At 38.4% G+C, this 18,592-nt stretch overlaps 2 protein-coding genes and 1 pseudogene across 2 annotated transcripts; 1 reads left to right on the plus strand and 2 right to left on the minus strand.

Moving 5' to 3' along the window:
* The first annotated feature begins 6,333 nt into the window (after nt 1-6,333).
* Nucleotides 6,334-7,395, plus strand: LOC131770061 (alpha-2B adrenergic receptor-like). The gene has a single exon (XM_059085779.2). The coding sequence runs from the start codon at nt 6,484-6,486 to the stop codon at nt 7,393-7,395; it is 912 nt and encodes a 303-aa protein (XP_058941762.2). The 5' UTR covers nt 6,334-6,483.
* A 1,855-nt stretch (nt 7,396-9,250) lies between these two features.
* LOC131770066 (uncharacterized) lies at nt 9,251-14,471 on the minus strand. The gene is made up of 7 exons (XM_066160439.1): nt 14,061-14,471; nt 13,894-13,946; nt 12,932-13,004; nt 12,688-12,841; nt 12,117-12,254; nt 10,566-11,559; nt 9,251-10,104 (listed from the first exon to the last, which is right to left on the minus strand). The coding sequence occupies exons 1-7, from the start codon at nt 14,314-14,316 to the stop codon at nt 9,397-9,399; spliced, it is 2,376 nt and encodes a 791-aa protein (XP_066016536.1). The 5' UTR covers nt 14,317-14,471; the 3' UTR covers nt 9,251-9,396.
* A 697-nt stretch (nt 14,472-15,168) lies between these two features.
* Nucleotides 15,169-18,024, minus strand: LOC136277635 (uncharacterized; annotated as a pseudogene).
* Between the last annotated feature and the right edge of the window lie 568 nt (nt 18,025-18,592).

Raw genomic sequence — 18,592 nt, forward strand, 5'->3', positions numbered from 1 at the left:
AAAAGAGATAGGTCCGAAATGCTCGTGTATTGTACAGCCAGTAACTGTCAAATTAAGTTTCGTTTTTAGCTTTTTAATCTGATGTCGACTTCCACTCAAGTTGGGCGAGACTTCACTCATTGACACCAATAACTGTTCATTCCAGGACTACTCTCGACCGGCTGATCACAATACAAGAGTAGCTGAGGATGTTTAGGGACTAATCTACGTCGCAGATACTTGTATAAACTCAAAAACAATTTTTTAGCTTATAGTTTTATTAAAAGGTGTATTTAGGCCTCTGAAATAGATCACAACAAATCGCCACACAAAACACACGAATAGTTAATATATGAAATTTTGTTTAAAACTATATTTGTGGAACAATCTATCCTAACCACAATATTATTGAATAAATCTTCATTAAATGTACTATTTTTGCTCATTTCGTTCTGCTATGATGACCGGATGACCGCCTTGATGTGAAGCATTAGATTCCTCAGTCATGTTTACCATCAGGCATCTTTTCTCTGTTCTTCCCGGGCTTACAATCTGAGAGCGTTCGTGTGTTGATCTGGAGGTAATTTCGGAGATGTCCGAGGCAACGATATCAATTCTTTCCCTCTCACACTGAAGAAACTTCTTCATGTAAGGCTGCATAGCAGGGACATGAAGCAACTGCTTCGCAAAGGGCCTTTCGTTGGGGTTCTTTTGAAGAAGAGCGGAAACCAAGTCCTGCAAAAGTGGCCCATAGTGTCTGCAAGAGAATCATCTCTGTCTGTAACTAATTACTCGTCTATAATCTGACTGATGAATAAATATTTAACAATCTATACGTTTAAAAATAAACCTGTTTATTAGAATTTGTACATAAAGAATAAATTAGCTGCTTCTCTCTCTGCTTACTTTTAAGAGTTGATTGATATCAGACTTCGCTAAAATTGTAGACCCAAAAGTAAGAAAGTACGTTGAAAAGATTATCCATATCGTAGGCTTTCCTTGGCCGAGTTATGCAGATAATGGTCATATGTTAGCCCATGATAATATAAGGTTTTATTTTGGCTCTGTTACTTTACAGAAATATAAGAACGTCTCTATGAGGTGATGGCCTTTACGGCTAACAGATACAGGTTTGGTGTTTCACGGCTAACGGTTAAACCATCATATATCTTATGTTCAGTTTTGTCTTTCTATCAACAACTGACATAAACATTGGCCGAAATATTTCTTATGTATATAGGTATTTATATGTAGGTATATATATGTGTGTGTGTATACATATATACATACATATACATATATATATATATATATATATATATATATAAATATTATGAAGCCTAACTAACTAACAAAGCCTAACACCACACTACAGTATGCACACCGCGAGAGCAATCATCCACCGATCACCACAAAGAACATACCTGCCGGCGTCAACAAACGACTTTCATCCCTTTCATCAGACAAAGCTTCATTCGACAAAGCCGCCCCTCCGTACCAAAAAGCACTTGACGAAGGCGGATATCAATACACCCTCCACTACGAACCCACCACGACTGCCAAACGCAAAAACAGGCAGCGAAGCAACATCCTCTGGTACAACCCTCCATTCAGCAAGAACGTCAGCACCAATATCGGACACAAATTCCTCAGCCTAATCGACAAACATTTCCCTAAGGATCACAGCCTCCGCAAGATATTTAACCGCAACACCATCAAAATCAGTTACAGCTGTATGAACAACACCAAACAGGTCATCGACAACCACAACAAGCGCATCTTACACTCGTCTCTCTCATCTTACACGAAAGACAACAAAGAAGATACGGGAACCAACAAAACATGCAACTGCCGACAAAAGAACAATTGCCCGCTCAATGGTAACTGCCTTCAATCTTCAGTCGTTTATCAAGCCACCGTCACACGGAACGACAACAACACCTCTGAAACATACATTGGACTCACAGAAACCGACTCCAAAACAAGACACAGAAATCACACCGCATCATTCCGCCACGCCAAGCACAAAAACCCTACCGAACTTAGCAAACACATCTGGACACTCAAGAACGACAACATTGACTATTCTATTTCATGGCGCGTCTTATCATCTTACTCTCCCTACAACAGCTCCAGTAAAAGATGCAACCTCTGCCTAAAAGAAAAATTCCTGATAATTTACTGACCCGACCTCTCATCACTAAATAAGCGTAACGAACTCGTATCTTCATGCCGACACAGAAACAAAGCGTTGCTACGCAACAGCTGAACTCTAAAGTTTTTAAGTTTACCGCGCATTATGTAAATTTTCCCAGTATATACACGATAGTCACATGAATATTCTTTCATTAAACCCTTGAAGAGTGAAGCGATCCACGAAACAGGCTTGTCGGGAAATGTAGTTGCGTCCTTTTTTTCCTCTCATAATATTTATTCTGCTCTGCTTCAACGTATTGAGCACTGTTTCACGCGAAAATCGACTTGCAGACTTCCTATATATTTATATATATATATATACTGACTCAAATATATCTTAATCTCCTTCCTGCAAAAGAGAAATCTAAACTAAGTTTACTAATTTTTAGCCTAATTGTAACTTCCTCGGTTACATTCATTAAATCTGTAAACCAGAGTAGCATCAAGCCATGTCTTATTTGAACGTGTAAGGAATTAAAATACTTACCAGAAACATGCAAATGCTGGGCACCCTGTTGCTTACGAGCCCCCACATCATGACTTTCTTTTCTTATTATTATTATTGTAATAATCTCATCATCCGATTCCAATTCGACAGTTTTTTATTCATTAAAATTTGTCGTAGAATAGGGGAGAAATGACCAACGTAGAGAAATGAATCATTTTTAGAGATTAAATTGAATTTATTAAAGGTTTTTAAGCAAAGTATGCAATTTCAGTTACTTTTAATTCCGAAGGATATGAAGCTCAACATAGCATAGTTATTACAACATGGTATTGTATATTGAATAAATATAATATTTTACAAACTGTATAGAGCAATAATCGCCATCCATCATAAGGGCATGAAATAAGAACATGAACATAAGAATCTTAAAAGTATTTAATGCTAGATCGCGTTTTAAAACCGTCTTCCCCCTTTGTTGTTATTCTTTATCTATTTTTTAAGTCTCTTTTTTTCTTTTAAAAGGTACAAAGAATGAGTAGGGTCACGGCCCTTTAATACGTGCTGTTTTTAATATAATTACATCTCACTCCTTTTTAATTCATCCCCTTGGACCTAAAGGGTTATATTAAATTTCCTCCAGGGAGAAAAACATGCAAGCAAACAAGAACAAACAAATTATGTTCACTGAAGAGTTTTAAAGCAATCACTGAGATGAGCTCTACTGGTACAGTTATTTCTACCGCTAATTATACTAATTATTTCTACTTGATGGCAGATTTAGCACACAAAATGATACTCCTGTTTCTGCCAAAAATGGCAACCAAATACGCTTTACGACTTTGAACAGCAGGTGTATCTTTTTCCGAAACATTGTTTTATTTAAGTCTATCCAAAGGATGGTGTTCTTTTACACAATCTGCTTTTACCTTGGTTTCTCCTGTTGCTGTTGCTGTTGTTGTCGTTGTTGTTGATGCAACGACGTAGCTTCTCATAGTTCAAAAACAAGCGTTCTCATTATTGATAGTTCAACCCTGAAACTCTCAGAAGAGATTAGCTTGTAACTTCTTCCTATAATATCCATTTATTATCTAGCAAACAGGTGGTTAGAACACTCAGACTTGTCCATAGAACTTTCCATCTTAATCTAACACCAAATTCTCGTCGTTAATTTACTAGGAAATGTGTAACAGCTAGAGGGAAGAATTACCAAAAAGATTTTAGGAGTTAAAGGATAAGTACGATTGAGAAAAACTGTTTAAAAAGTTCACCTGCAAAACATTTTTCTTGCAGCTCTTAAAACAGCTTTTCGAAGATCTTTTAAAACACAGCAGTACAAGATTGGATTGATGGCAGAGTTCATAAAAGCCCCAGTGGTCGCATACATTAAACTACCTAACCATTCCTGCTTCAGCAAAACAACATCGACAATCAGAAATGGAAAAATTGGGGAATAACACAATATCAAAAACATGTAAAATATGAAGGTGTTTATGGTGGATCTCTTGAGACGAGTTATGTTTAAGTTACTACCAATATTTGGGCCTTGAACGACTTGGTTCTGCGCTTGAATCTTCCTCTGGTGTCGCTTAACAATTTGATAAATTCTAACGTAAGAGAATGTCGATGAAAAGAGATAGCTGATGATGAAACAGGCAGCTAAGAGAAAAAATACTTCTCGTTTCCGAAAGTAGATACCAAATTCCACATATATGACAAACCACATTGTAGCTAGCGTGCAGATAACCCTTTTGGAGGTCACCATGGTAGCATATCTCATGTGGTAGTGAAGAGTCGCGTATCGATCCAAACTTATGAGTGTCATCGTTAATAAGGAAACTCCACAGCCGTTGCAGGAGAAAAAGTATACCACATACGTATCCTTCAGGGTGTCATTTGGTATCAGCTCTTGAATGACAAATAGAGGCTGCGCTACAAGTCCAACAATTACATCTGATGCAGCCAGACCACAAAGCAGAGTTGTTGACGGCCAACGTAAAGAGGGTGTCCTAGAAACAAAAAAGGTGGCCAACAGATTTCCAACAATGGATAACAACATGAAAGTTAGGTTAATTCCGATGATCGCAGGCTTGGAATAGTCATATTCCCGAGAGCCTGAAAACGATCGTGCCATTTCGTGTGTCGTTGTTTTTCGGTTTTTGGTCCACACAAGGAACAACTTTAGATGAAGCGCTGGAGTAAGTTTCGGGCTGGAGTAAGTCTCGGTGTTCATTGCAGAGCGGTTTCTTAAAGTTTCGTGCTCATTATGTAACTATTGCTTACAACTGGTACAAAACTCAGATTCTTAAAAAAAGAAAGTTACAGAGACCAACCTGCGGTTTTTCAGTTTTGGACCTTTGGACCAAGTATTCTTTTTTGAAAAGAACTCTACTATCTCTAAAACTTCAGCTAGGGTTAATCTTTTGTTGATGATTTTCAAAAATAGCTAAAACCTCAAAGAACCTCCAATTTTTACAATATCAATTAAATCAAATTTTTGCGTGCTGATTTTCAAACAGAACTCCCAAAGTCAAACCCTATTGTTTGACTTCGATTTGTTGTTGTTTCCTTTTTTCCATAATCAATTAAAACAAAATTGTTTTCTGCTAGAATAATTTCTTTACTCGGACAAATTTTTGTGCGCAGATTTTCTGTGCAGTAGAAATCCAAAGTCAAACCCTGTTGCTTGGCTTTGATTTGTTGTTGTTTTTTTTTCCACAATAATTTAAAACAAAATTATTCTCCGCTAAAATGATTTCTCTGCTCGGACAAAGCAGACACATCAGGCAATTATGAAAATTTAATTGCTATCAATCCGATTGGATTGCGACTTTTGTTTAACGAAGCAATGGATCCAAGTGATTGCCAAATAAACACATGTTCAGTACTTTGGGAAAACAAAGAAATTATTTGTCAATCTTTTTCCTTCATGTTGGTACCGACATTTAAAGCTTTTGAAGTAAACGCTTATAATTTTCTACTTTTATTAATATTTGAGTTTCAATTTCGTCTGTGACTCTTTTGAACTGGGTTAATTCTCAAGTCCCAAAAGTGGAGAGGATCATTTTCTCAGAAAATAAATGATGAAAATCTATTTTTAAAAAAATTAAAGTCTTAATAAAATGAAAAATGCTCGCATAATCTTTTAGAGGCAACCCGCGGTCAAGGCGGATGCGAGATGAATGTCTTCCCTTGCCTTGATTTGCATGACAGCTAAAGAAAAAAAAATTGAAAGCCGAGATCTTTGAGCCAGTGCTGTCTCGCTCTTCTTGTCTGGTTCGCCTCTGGCTCTTAAAGAGCTGACGAAGGGGTTCACGTTCCTTTACAACTTTCTCTATTGCGTTTGAAAAAAAGTTTCTTTCTTCACTGGCGATTTTAGAGTTTCTTATTTATTCTATACGATTTAATTGGCAAAATTTCACTCAACCCCTGGCATGTGTCACATAGTTACTGGGCAACGCGACCGAGTTTTCAAAATTGTTTCGTGGCATGAATACTTCGCTTTCTGATTACCTGGAGTAGGAAGAGGTCCACCAGCCTAAATTTAGGTTCGACTGCTATATTTGTTCGTGTTTATGATAAATTTATCATTGAGGCTCAGTAAGTTTGATGTAGCCGCTGGAAAAACATTTACTTGCAGGTTCATAAATTACGATGAGACATGATGTCATAAAAGTTTGATGAATTGTTTGATGGTACGTCGAATTGAATAATCAATATTTTCGTATCCTCCTAAAAGGGTTGTTCTCTACAAACAAAAACGCAAAAAATTTCAGATGAAACTGAAATTGTAAGCAGAATCAGCTATAGATAGAGAACGAAAGAAAACTTTGAAATATCGTTCGCTGAGGAAGCCTTCTGAAATGCAAAACAACGTCTTTAACACTTCCAGAGGCCCTGCATATGATCAAGAAGTGGATAACAAAGAAAACTCAACTATTCCTTCAACTATCGTCATAGTAAACTGTTTTCTTAATATTCCACTGATGCTGATTTCAATTTTTGGAAACTCCCTGGTGTTAGCAGCTGTCATAAAGACACCTTCGCTTCGTTCACCCTCCATAATTTTGCTGTGTGGTCTCGCTGCTTCAGACCTTGTCGTGGGTTTGATAGTCCAGCCGCTTTTTATCGCCAAAGAGCTCAAGCCTTTTCACTTTCTACAGCAGTTGACGAAAATTTTGAGTGTTACATTCTGCGGGATTTCATTCGCTACCATGTCAGCAGTAAGTTTGGACAGATTTTTGGCCCTGAGATACCACATGACGTACACCTCACTAAATACAACATCGCATGCCAAATTTACTCTGATATCCATTTGGCTTGTTAACTCGCTGTTATTTTCAGGGGTCCACATCTGGTATAAATCTGAACAATTTTATATATCTTATGGATTAGTGGGTGTTTATATAATAATTTCCACTATTGCCTATGTCTGTATTTATCGAATTGCTCGACGTCACCAATACGAGATTCGCACTCAACATCAAACAACGGAAGCTCCGAATACATGTATTCAAATTACGTTAAACGTGCTGGTGTTAACACGCACCGCTGTCAACACCTTCGTATTTTACGCCTGTACAGTTTTTTGTTATTTACCATGGATCATATATCGGCTTTTTTACAGTGATGTGTATTTTAAAAATGCTCGTAGAGGCTGGGTGTTCGCGGTAACGTTGGTTTATGCGAACTCAGCCATCAATCCGGTATTGTATTGCTGGCGTCTTCGTAAACTTCGACTGGCAGTTTCGAAGTTGTTAAGAAAAATTCAATGACTTATAAGGAAAGGTGAAATATCGACGAGATGACTCATCAAAATTTTGAGGGTACTAAATTCATTTAGGCGTGTTTTTTGGTGAATATATTGAGATGTCTGAGCATTTTTAAATGAAAATTGCGCTTTAATTATCCAGCGTCTAGCTAAAATGACACATTAAAAATTTATCATAGGTTACATATCGAATCCAAGAACCATATGCAGTTCCAAGTGGATGGATAATATGAATGCTTTTTTTTTCGATAAATAGCGAAAGCTTTTTACTTTTAGTAAAGAAAACGTGGATGAGATCACAGCAAAGATTGATATCTCAAAGTAGTTCTTATTCAGAGCAGTGCTTTTAATGCGTGTAGGATTTCTCTTTTCAGTGCATAAATTTAACCGATCATGAATGGTTATCACATTACACTTTTGTTCGATAGTTAGCTTGACGCTGACAGCTTTCAATCTTTTTTTCTCATTTATGCGTTGAAAGCAGAAATTCCCCTATGAAAAATTTGGAGTTATATATTAATTTTTTTTATATTATGGTAGAATTACAGCTCGTAAAAAAAAAAAAAACTAAACAAACAGGAAATTATGCTTTAGGACCTTAATCGTATTGGTAGGTATGGCCATTAAATGAGATCGAAAACACTTGAAAGGCGTTGAGTTTAAACAGTGCTTATTGAAATGCTTTACAAAGTCAAACACATTCATATTCTCGCTAATGGTGTCTGCTCTCCGCCACAGCTGATCTGCCCTGGGGTTTGCATTCAGATCTCTATCATTTAAGAAGGATTTTAATTTTTCTTTTAGAATTCAATAGACATCACTGCATGCAGTAACGGTTATAATTTCCAAACGCCAGCGAAATATTATCTAAGTCAAGAATAAATTGATGTGTGTTACGAAAAATTGTCTAAGTCATAGAACATTCTATAGAACAGTCTAGAGCCCGAAGTCATCCAACACAGCGTGTGTTGAAATGAACCCGCTAACGTTCTATTTCTTATATAATTACTCAAATTTAGAAACCGTGTTAATCTTCTTAATTTAGTTCTTTAAAAAATTTCTAGATCCTCCGACTTTATGTATATAAGAGCGATAGTTTGATCAAAAAAACAAAAACAAAAAGAACAGAGAATCGTGAAGAAGCTTAGTGCTGTAAAGTCAACAAGTCAACTACGTGGAATTAAATCAGTTTGTTGCAGTTAGAGACGATCCTGAGTTTTGTCTAGGAACAACCCGGCTCTACATTGACATTGTAAGAGTGTGCATGTTGCGTTTGAAACCTTTATCTCTTGAACACACAAAAAAAGAGATCCCAAATGAAGTATCCGAATTAGGGTAAAAATTCTCGGAATTGTGCAACCGACTTTTGCCTGATTACTTTATACTGACAGTAAGACAGTGATTATGACGTCAACATTACTCCCTAATCGATGCAGTTACGTCCATAATAGGGCGATTCTCTCAAACGTGCTTTGTGAGCTCGGGAGAAGTTTTTGGAGCGGGTGGAAGTAACAAGGGCAGGAATAGGAATGTGTCAGGTTATTAGACAAAATCAAATCTTTCACAAAAGCTTCCTGGCGAAGGGTGCCTCCCTCTCCTTTGTACTTACAGAGTACTGGAGAGAGCAAAAAGAGATAGCTCCGAAATACGTGTATATTGTACAGCCAGTAGTTGTCGTTTTGATTTTCGTTTTAAGCTTTTACTCTGATTTCGACTCCCACTCAATTTCGGCGAGACTTCACTCATTGGCATCAATAACTGTTTGGAGACTAACCTGCGTCGCAGATACTTGTATAAACTAATGAAGACAATTTTTTAGCTTCTAGCTTTATTAAAAATGTATTTAAGCCTCTGAAAAAGATCACAGCAAATCGCTACACAAAACACACGAATAGTTAATATATGAAATGTAGTTTAAAACTATATTTGTGGAACAATCTATTCTAACCAAAATATTATTGAATATATCTACATTAAATGTACGATTTTTGCTCATTTCGTACTGCTATGATGACCGGAAATAGATTGCCTCGCAAGCAACCAGCTGAAGTAAAACGGGATAGTACGTCATCTTGTCCTCGCCAAGCATCGCCTTAACCTTTTCCTTCACCACTTCATTCTTTTCAAGAGAAACACTGATGACATAGTAGTAAACAGCAGTCAGAAGATTGGTGCCTAGTTCGTTTTCCAAGTACGCGCGTAAGGCCTCCATGCGACAATAAATCGAATCACTGGAAGAAACACTGTCCAGATGCAATGTTTCGCCGCCATGCTTGAACTTCCATCGTGACATAGAGAATGAAACATCGCTTTCAGTTTTAGAGGTCACTGCCTTAGGCATTACGTGATCTACAATTTCAAAATTTCGACTGTTCGAGTCAGTTTGCTCTTTTGTAGCTGAACTCAAAAGTCTTCCACTTTTTGAAATTTTGCTGTGGTTCTTTCCTTTTTCCACGTCAGTTAAGTCCTTGTCATTTCTGTTTGTATTATCACGGGGCAGTCGTTCATCGATATCCGGGATTTCAAACACGGAAGGTTTCCTTTTTTTGCAAACTGTATACGTACTTTTTCTCTGTTCGTCTTTCGGACCAAATATTCCTTTTGTTTCCTTGGTGATGGGTTGATCTTCGATGTTTCCGCACTGAATTTGTCTCAAAGCCCCGGATGAAGCACGACGCTTTGCTTTAATTTGGGGATTCAAAATAGAGCCTCTCTACAAAGAAAATAAAGAAAATGAAATTTTTCATATCAACCATTTACACCCTTACATCAGTATGCATATTCTCCATACTGTTCTCTATACATGGCATAGGGTTTTGACAAGGAGAATTTGTTTAAAAATCAAGAGTTTCTTTATTTGGTGATCATCTCCTTTATTCTCGTGAAGTTAATGTGGGATTAAGGAGTCATATTGTGAGGAGAAACTAGATGCTAGTCACTCTTAGGGACCGAAGGGTTAGCTAAGGGCTAAAGACTAAAGTTAATAATAGACTTAACGCACTCAAAGACCATTTTCTCGATAGATACCAGAAAAGTTGTTTTAGTAATTAAAACTTATTGCTCTGTGAACTTTGTGTATAAAAATTCACATTATTGCTGGGTTGCAGCAATAAAACTGAATAGCTGAAGTTTTGTGATCGATTTTCGACCAGCTGCAAAAACGATGCCACCTACATTTTCTTTATCCTCTTCGTGAGTCTCGGGACTCGTCATGAGTCTCCGCTGCCTTTGCTCGAATGGCCTGCTGTTTCTCTCTGGAGAAGTTACAGTGGACTGATTTCTCTTTTTTCTATGCATGTCCTCGTCGCTATTCCGCGGACCCATTTTCGTCGCGGACTCGATTTTCCTCTCCTTAGTCACGGAAGTAAGCCTTTTTTTACAGTAAACTGCGTTACTCGACCCTCTTTCCTTAACACGCCGCGGTTTCGTCGCAATGCAGCGGTCTTTTCCTCGTTCGGTGACTATTGTTGATTCACTGACAGAAAATACATCGTCCGCCTGAACAGAATGGTTTGCAAATTGTGCTCCACTTGAATGAGTCCGAACCTTTGAAATATTGGCCGTAGAGCGTGAATGTGCAGATATTTGTTCGGAGTGCCGTCTTTGAAGCGCATGCGTTAGTTTAATCAAGTTGTGCTTTCTTGTGTCGACAGGGGGTCTAGCTCGAAAATTTTCCCGCGCCTTTAGTGTGTTTACATTGACGCTTAAAGGCTGATGCATTTTTGACGCTTTGTAATTTGTCTCTGGAAGTTCCTGCTTCTTTGGCGCCTTGACACGGGCCCGATCATCATCTTGCGAATCAGGTGTCCTAGAAAGTCTTTGTTGCGCAGAAGAGATCTGTTGAAGATGTTTTAAGGCCTGACTATGTTTCATCTGAATTTCTTCGCCTTGATGTGAAGCATTAGATTCCTCTGTCACGTTCACCATAGGGCATTTTTTCTCTTTTTTTCCTGGGCTTACAATCTGAGAGGGATCGTGTGTTGATCTAGTAGTAATTTCGGAGATGTCCGAGGCAACGCTATCAATTCTGTCCCTCTCACACTGAAGGAACCTCTTCACGTAAGGCTGCATAGCAGGGACATGAAGCAACTGCTTCGCAGAGGGCCTGTCGTCAGGGTTCTTTTGAAGAAGAACAGAAACCAAGTCCTGTAAAAGTGGCCCATAATGTCTGCAAGAGAATCACCTCTGTCTATAACTAATAACTCTACATTTATAAACGATCCATCTTTTTACAAATAAATCTGTTTTTTAGAATTTTTACATGAAAGGAAGTTAGCGATGTCTCTCTCTGCTTACTTTTAAGAGTTAATTGGTATCAAATTTTGCTAAGATTATTTGCCTAAAAATAAGAATACTTGAAAAGATTATCCATATCGTATTTTGCAGGCCTTCCTTAGCTTAGTTATACAGATAACGATCATATTAGGTTAGCCCATGATAATATAAAGCTTTGTTTTAGCTGTTACTCTACATACATATAAAAGCTCTCTAAGGGGTGATTTTTTTTTTACGGCTTACAGATAAAGGTTTGGCGTTTCACGGCTAACGGTTAAACACATTGAGACCCTCGTAAATTTCATGTTCATTTTTGTCTTTCTGTCAACATCTGACATAAACATCGGCCTAAATTTTATATATATGTATATGTATATATATATATATTGCTGACCACAAAAAATGCCCCTAGGCCTAGAACATATGAAAAGATTACTCTAGGCTACTTACCTAGGAATGGGTGGGTATTGTCCTTGCAAAATCTTGATGACAAGCGCAGAGAAGTTGTTTGCATTGAACGCATGTTTGAGCGTAACCAGTTCATACAATACACAGCCCAAAGACCACATGTCGCTCTTATGATTATAGCTAAAAGTTTTTTTAAGGTTATTACGTGGAATTTCATTTGTACACAAGAGACATTTTTAATTGAGTGTCCAAAGTAAGCCGGGATGGCATTGGTGTTGCCTTACTTTGCTTCGTGATTGGTCCATAAGTGTCGCACCACCCTCTCTGACCAACAAAAATAAAAACCAATCCCGAATTGGTCGCCCGCGTTTTCCCGCGCTTTAGGCAGTTTATTGGTTTTTCTTCGACTTTCCGTGGCCTCTGAGAGGCATTTTCTTCTCCTCGGATTGGCCGTTCTGATTGCTTTGGTTTTGATTTACGACACTCAATCGAAAAGCACTCAATCACCAACAAATTTCTAAATTTTTTTTGAGCCAAAATGTAAGCGAGGTCACGCAAAGTTTATCATCAACGAAACAGTTACACGTGTGATTTCTACTTCAACGAAGGATACGGTTTCTTTTGACAGATTTCTGGTGACAAGTAATACGGTGTCCCAACTGTGGTTTGCGCATGATCCAAAGTGCTGTTCAACATCCGGGCAATGCCGAAATCACCCAACTTAATGACGTCATCTTTACCAAGGAAGACATTCTGCGTCTTAAGATCTGAAACGTGAATTTTTAATAGAATATTTATAAATCTCGTATTAATTTGTGGACTATAAAAATATATTTACGCTGGTATGATGTACATACCTCTGTGAAGAATATTTTGTCCATGAATATACTTGAGGGCGAGGCACAGCTGTGTAAACCATTCTAGAACTTGCTGTAGAGGTTTAAGGAAACATTATTAATTCTGAGAAGCATAGGAATTTCAAAAAGAGCATGTGCCTTTGTTAATGATCGGACGTATATTTATCTATGAGACACTATGGGATACTCGTCTTACGTCATTCGAATAACCGCTCCGTCGTCAGGAACAAGTTATTACGCAAATTCTATTTTACAATAGGAGTTTTTTCCGGAAAATTAAAGTCATCGTTGCAGTTATAAAGAACAAAAAATTCAAACATTCAAATATTACCTCATATTATACTAAATGCCCAGCCAAACACACGCAACACGTCAACGCAAAATCTTGCAACATTGTTGCGCAACAACTTTTTGCACACGTTTGGTCACCGTGCAGCAACGTATTGCAAGATGTTGGATAGTGCTGGGTCAAGTTTGAAATTGGTCAAATTTTTGTTGCAACATTTTTGGATGTTGCGAGATGTTGCAAGCGTTTGGCCAGCTCCTTCTGCATAACATCTGACTACATGATCTACCTATGCTGCAAGATGTTGCATTGCAATTTTGCGTGCGTTTGACCACGCCTTAAAACAAAGCCGCAGTCCCAACGGCAATGCATTTTTTCCGGCATTGTTTTCTTTCTCCAAGAACTGTATGCATAATTTCAAAGGTGGGGTTGTGCAGAAATCTTGCTCAGGAAGGAAAACTGTCGCAAGCAAAACAAAGACAGTTTTTCTCAAGTTATAAAAATGCCTTCTTCGCTGATCTGATTTCATTGCATGCCTTGATGCATTGTATCTTCTGAAAACATATAACTCCTTTGACTAAGTTTAAGTAAGCCTTTATGCGAAATGTAAATCCAAGTTTGCGGGTATTTAAAAAAGTGAAAGTTTTCTTAAACTGTTTACATTCCTAAGACTTACTATTTCTGGGAAATGCATTCCACTCCTATCTCTGATTCTAGTGTAGAGATCTCCTGAAATTTAAGACAACAGCTTTGCTTTGAAAGGAGTTCAATTCACTCAGTATCAAGCATCAATTGACCGCACCATTTAAAACACAAAGTATACGCCAAGGTTTTCTCTCGTACCTTTTTCCGCAAATTCCATTGCGATACACAATTTTCCTGAAGCTACAAAGGCTTCCTTGTAACGCACGATGTTCTTATGCTTAAGCTTGGACAAAATCTTCGCCTCGTTCAAAGCAAGATGGCGATCCTGCTCCGACATTTCAGAGACGCCCAATTCCTTCAGAGCATACTTCCTTTTGCTCACGATTGATTCTACCAGCCATGCTTGACCAAATGTTCCTGAACCAATTTGTTTAATTTTACTGTAACGTTCCATGTTAAAACTCTTGTAAAAGTGCTGAACTCGACTGACTACGCTCCTTCAGAAGAACAGCAGAGTAACTCCGACACCAACTCGATAATGTAAATCTCACTGGGGCGAAATACCTTCGAATATGTGTTTGAAAACAAACAAAAGCATGTCTCACTTTCGTTCCATCGAGAGAGCGCAATATTTTTCATATTTTTCAACATGTATTCGAGTTTGCTGTACTTGAAGCATTGTTTCCCGGTGTTAGATTTTCTTTTGCACCTTTTGTATCTATTTTGCGTAATTTTGTACCTGAACCGTCTCCAGTCCTATGTGCAAATGAAATTCCCACTTTTAACACTGAACAATATTGCTCTAAACAACGAAGGAACTCTTTGCCAGCACTAGTTGATAAAATACAGGAAGTGAAAGGACCCATGATTTCAAATCAGCCAATGGCCATCGAATCTGCTATAGCAGAGCATAAAGAAACTGTTGATGTCAGACAAAGGTACCTAATTCGAAGATAATTACACAAAACACTGGACAAATTGAGTTAATCCCTTAGGATTTTATTGTTTATATTTTCTTTTAAACCGACTCCTTTTATTTAACCAGAAAAAATCATGGTAGACTTAAAGAGATACTAAAGCAAAGAAAGAAAAATTAAATAAATTTTATTTCTTTTGTCTTTTTGTTCTGTTTTGTTTCCTTTTTCCGCTAACCGGCATTTTGGTCAATTCTTATTAGAGAGATCAGTTTACTAACGCAAGATTTTTGTGCAAACTAAATCTCATGATTATCTGTGTTTTTTGTGTTCATTGAAAAAACCCTTTGCATTAACATCTTTGTGATGATCGTCAGAATGGCTATCGTCTTTTAATGTTCATCGTCGTCATCATCATTGTCATCATCATCATCATCATCACTGTCATCAATACCATTGTCATCATCGTCGTCGTCGTCATTAACATCATCGACATATCTGACACGATTATCATCTACACCATCGGGTACTTTCTCGCCCTTGGGCTCCTCATATAACACCCTTATACAATGGGGCTGATTTTGTAGGTCCATAAACTGCCAACCGAAGTGATTCCCACCCGGTAAGAGTACATTTATGCTTTTGTAATACGCGAATTTGTATTTTGGGCCATGATCTTGCCAGTCAGACCAGATCTTATCAAGGAAAGCATGGTGAGACCAGAACTCAGGGGCGCTTGCAGATTCATCCTCCGACATTGTGCCACCAACTGCATTGTGCAAGTCATTGTGCATATATCTCCTCACCCCAGATTCAAATGCGCGAAATTTTCTCCACGAGAGTTCTTTAAATCCTTAACGTACTCCTCCCTTGGCAAATAATATCTGTGGTCGAATCGTCTGGAGAGACACTTAGAAAATAACCACTCCGGTAGAGACCATTTTCCAGCTTGGAAAGGTCCATTTCGGACACAACTTGTGCGAGATTTACCCTCACCGTCACCGCCCAGGCCGTGATGTCCTGGATTCCAGATATCCCGGATGTCTGTGGCACGCCATAAGCGATTGCGCGACACAGCTCGGGCCCAGTTCCAATACGGCACAGTCACGCGACAATCAACATGACGCAGAAGATTCTCAAAGATGAATAAGTACCACCGATGCCATGGGAAGAAAAATGGTCTTTGGTGAATGATATCGAAGAAGTTTGGATGGAGTCTTGTAACTAGATCATAGGTCTTTTTGTAGGGGTCCTGTGTAGAGACTACTTTAAGGACCTTCACGTAGCGGCGCCCGCTCTTCGAGGGGCATTTCCATAAAGTCCTTTCGTATTCTGTGACAATCGGTAAATGTTCCGTTTATACAACGGCAGCGCCGATCACACTCATCATAGGAGAAGCCCTCTTATTGAGCAGCTACGGTGAAGTCCTGAAAAGGAAGCTGCAATGTTTCCAAAATGATTGTGGCAATCATCATGTGGTAACCGTCATTCAAGGCATAATCTCGCTTCTAGAGCTCACGCTGTCCTAATCCCTTGTGGGCGGGAAACGAGAGTATCGCCCGCAAGGGACTAAGGGGAAATTGAGCTCGGCAAGTGAGATTGCTCAAGACAAGGATATTTAGAGCATTCCAGAATGACTGTTTTAAGATCATAACCTAAATTTTCTAAATAATGATAAGCACAACCTAACTGAAAAACAAAGATTTACAAAGGACCAACGAGAGTTTAAAATAAAACTTGATCAACCTTTCACTGACCAGGTTTAAATTGAAGAAACCATTGACATGCGTTCTGTTTGTACGTCGGCATGACTGGTTATAGGCTAAATTGGATTTCCCTTACCCACCACGCGCTTCAGGATAAGACAGACAAGCGATCCGATATCAAGAAATTTCTTGATTGTGTTGGTATTCTAAATTTTGTTCTGATTTTTTACAAAATGTTTCTTCAAGTCTAGTTCCTTACTGCTGGCGTGCTCAATTCCGATACGATTGTTACGTAGGGTTCACCGATATGGCCAACTCTCCACTTATAAACGCCTCGTCACTTACTTACCTTTGCCTTTGAAAGACTTAGCTAGTCTGGGGAGATCTCGAAACGAGTAAACCTGAAAATAGGCCTTTTAAAGGGTTTACCAATCACCATATGTGGTATGTCGATCGTCATGTGTTTGCCAACTGTTAATAGAAAAAATATCTACACCGTCATTCTGAAGTTCTTTGGCGAGAGAAGTGGTCCTGCTTTGTATCGATCAAGGCAACGCTTTCCGTAATAATAAATAAGATTCGATGAACTGGATTCGTTGCATTTTTAGCGGGCGAATATATCTTTGATTTGACGTAGTCGAGGAGAGTATTTAAGGAGGATCTCTTCCCCGCTTGAAACCTGTTGGGAAAAGGAGATAAATAATAAATGATAAATGAATTAAATGATTAGTAAAACAGAGAGGTTAAAGGTAAATCCAAAATCCTAAGATCGAAAGAGACTCTTAATGAATCAATTAATATAGCATAAATTTATTCCGGGATGGGTCTCTAACACAAACCAAACTGCACCTTACAATTATTTTACTGAATGACACATAGAGGAAGGCTGGAAGATTACAATTCCTGATATTAGACGCGTTCTTGGGGTTACAATCTTACCTAACCGATGATTATTTCCCTCAAGGGTGCAGTTCAACGTTCATGAAGTTGTCACCAGCTGAACTCCATGCGAGGACGTGGAGACTGATTAACCATGGCGACTCTAGTTCCTGAAGGGGAATATACTGAACTCTTGCACCAGGTCCACCCACGAACCCTTCCTTGACTAAGTTGAAAATTGTTTTAGGTCCTAAAACAACGAAGGAGGTTACGTTGTTCTAACCACAGTGAGGTGTATTCGAGGAGGCATATGAGAGCCTACAAATCAAAGGGAATCGGAATAAAAACAAAGGGAACAGTTTATCAGTCCATAACAAAGTCATTAAATCGATCGCCTTTTGCCGCATTTTTATAATGCAGATTGTTTATTTTAAGTTGAGAAGGAATCATCAGTATAGTATCGTAACCTTTAATCTCTGCTTGGCCAACTGAAAAATGCTCCTGGAAAAAAGCTCCTGTTAAGGGCCTCCAATTGAAGCCAACCGTCATTTCCTAAAAAAAGTGCAAAAAGAAGTAACAAGCACATTTAGCTCTGAATACATCACTAGCAATGTAGGAGAATACGCTGCCTTTCGCCATGCCATCTGCGAAATGGTTAGACATCCTAGACTGATCCGAATTAGGGCGACAAAACCGAAGCTCTCCTCAGTCCCTCTTTAAAATGGCTGGTCAGGGACGTTAAAAAAATCTGTGCGATTCAAGAGTAGGGGACATCAGCTGCCTGTTGTTATGGTCTGGCCATGTTTCCAAAAAATTCTTTAGATGGGGGAGCACCCTACAAAGTTTTCTCTCAAGAATTGTGAAATGCGTAATAACCGTCTCGCCGCAATTTTCCAAAAAGTGTTTGTAAAGCGTTTTAGAACATCGTCCAATATGTAGAATACGCTTTAATGAACTCATCATTCTTCAGTATCATTAATAGTATTCCATAGTATTGCAAGAGCAAAGGACTTTACGACAAGAACTATAACGAATTCCTAACATATCCTGCCTAATGTCAAGCATGAACAAACTTTAATTACTTCAGTCAATTAAAACCTCATATTTAACCTGCCCTCTCTTCGTACAAAGTTTTCCTCTCAAGCCCATCAGAATGACGTGATGAAAAATTAATACAGACAGCATCGATCCATCACGGTGCGAATGCATCGTTTGTTTAGTCCCAATCTCT

This window comes from Pocillopora verrucosa, chromosome 13 (genome assembly GCF_036669915.1).
Source record: "Pocillopora verrucosa isolate sample1 chromosome 13, ASM3666991v2, whole genome shotgun sequence".
NCBI classification, from domain to species: Eukaryota; Metazoa; Cnidaria; class Anthozoa; order Scleractinia; family Pocilloporidae; genus Pocillopora; species Pocillopora verrucosa.

What these genes read in the sequence shown, in the direction of transcription:
- LOC131770061 (XM_059085779.2), top strand. Translation starts at nt 6,484, where the DNA reads ATGCAAAACAACGTCTTTAACACTTCCAGAGGCCCTGCATATGATCAA.
- LOC131770066 (XM_066160439.1), bottom strand. Translation starts at nt 14,316, where the DNA reads ATGGAACGTTACAGTAAAATTAAACAAATTGGTTCAGGAACATTTGGT. An exon ending in GAATGCATTTCCCAGAAATA is followed by an intron (nt 13,005 to 13,893) that starts GTAAGTCTTAGG and finishes AAACCTCTACAG; the next exon opens with CAAGTTCTAGAATGGTTTAC. An exon ending in ACAAAATATTCTTCACAGAG is followed by an intron (nt 12,842 to 12,931) that starts GTATGTACATCA and finishes TTCACGTTTCAG; the next exon opens with ATCTTAAGACGCAGAATGTC.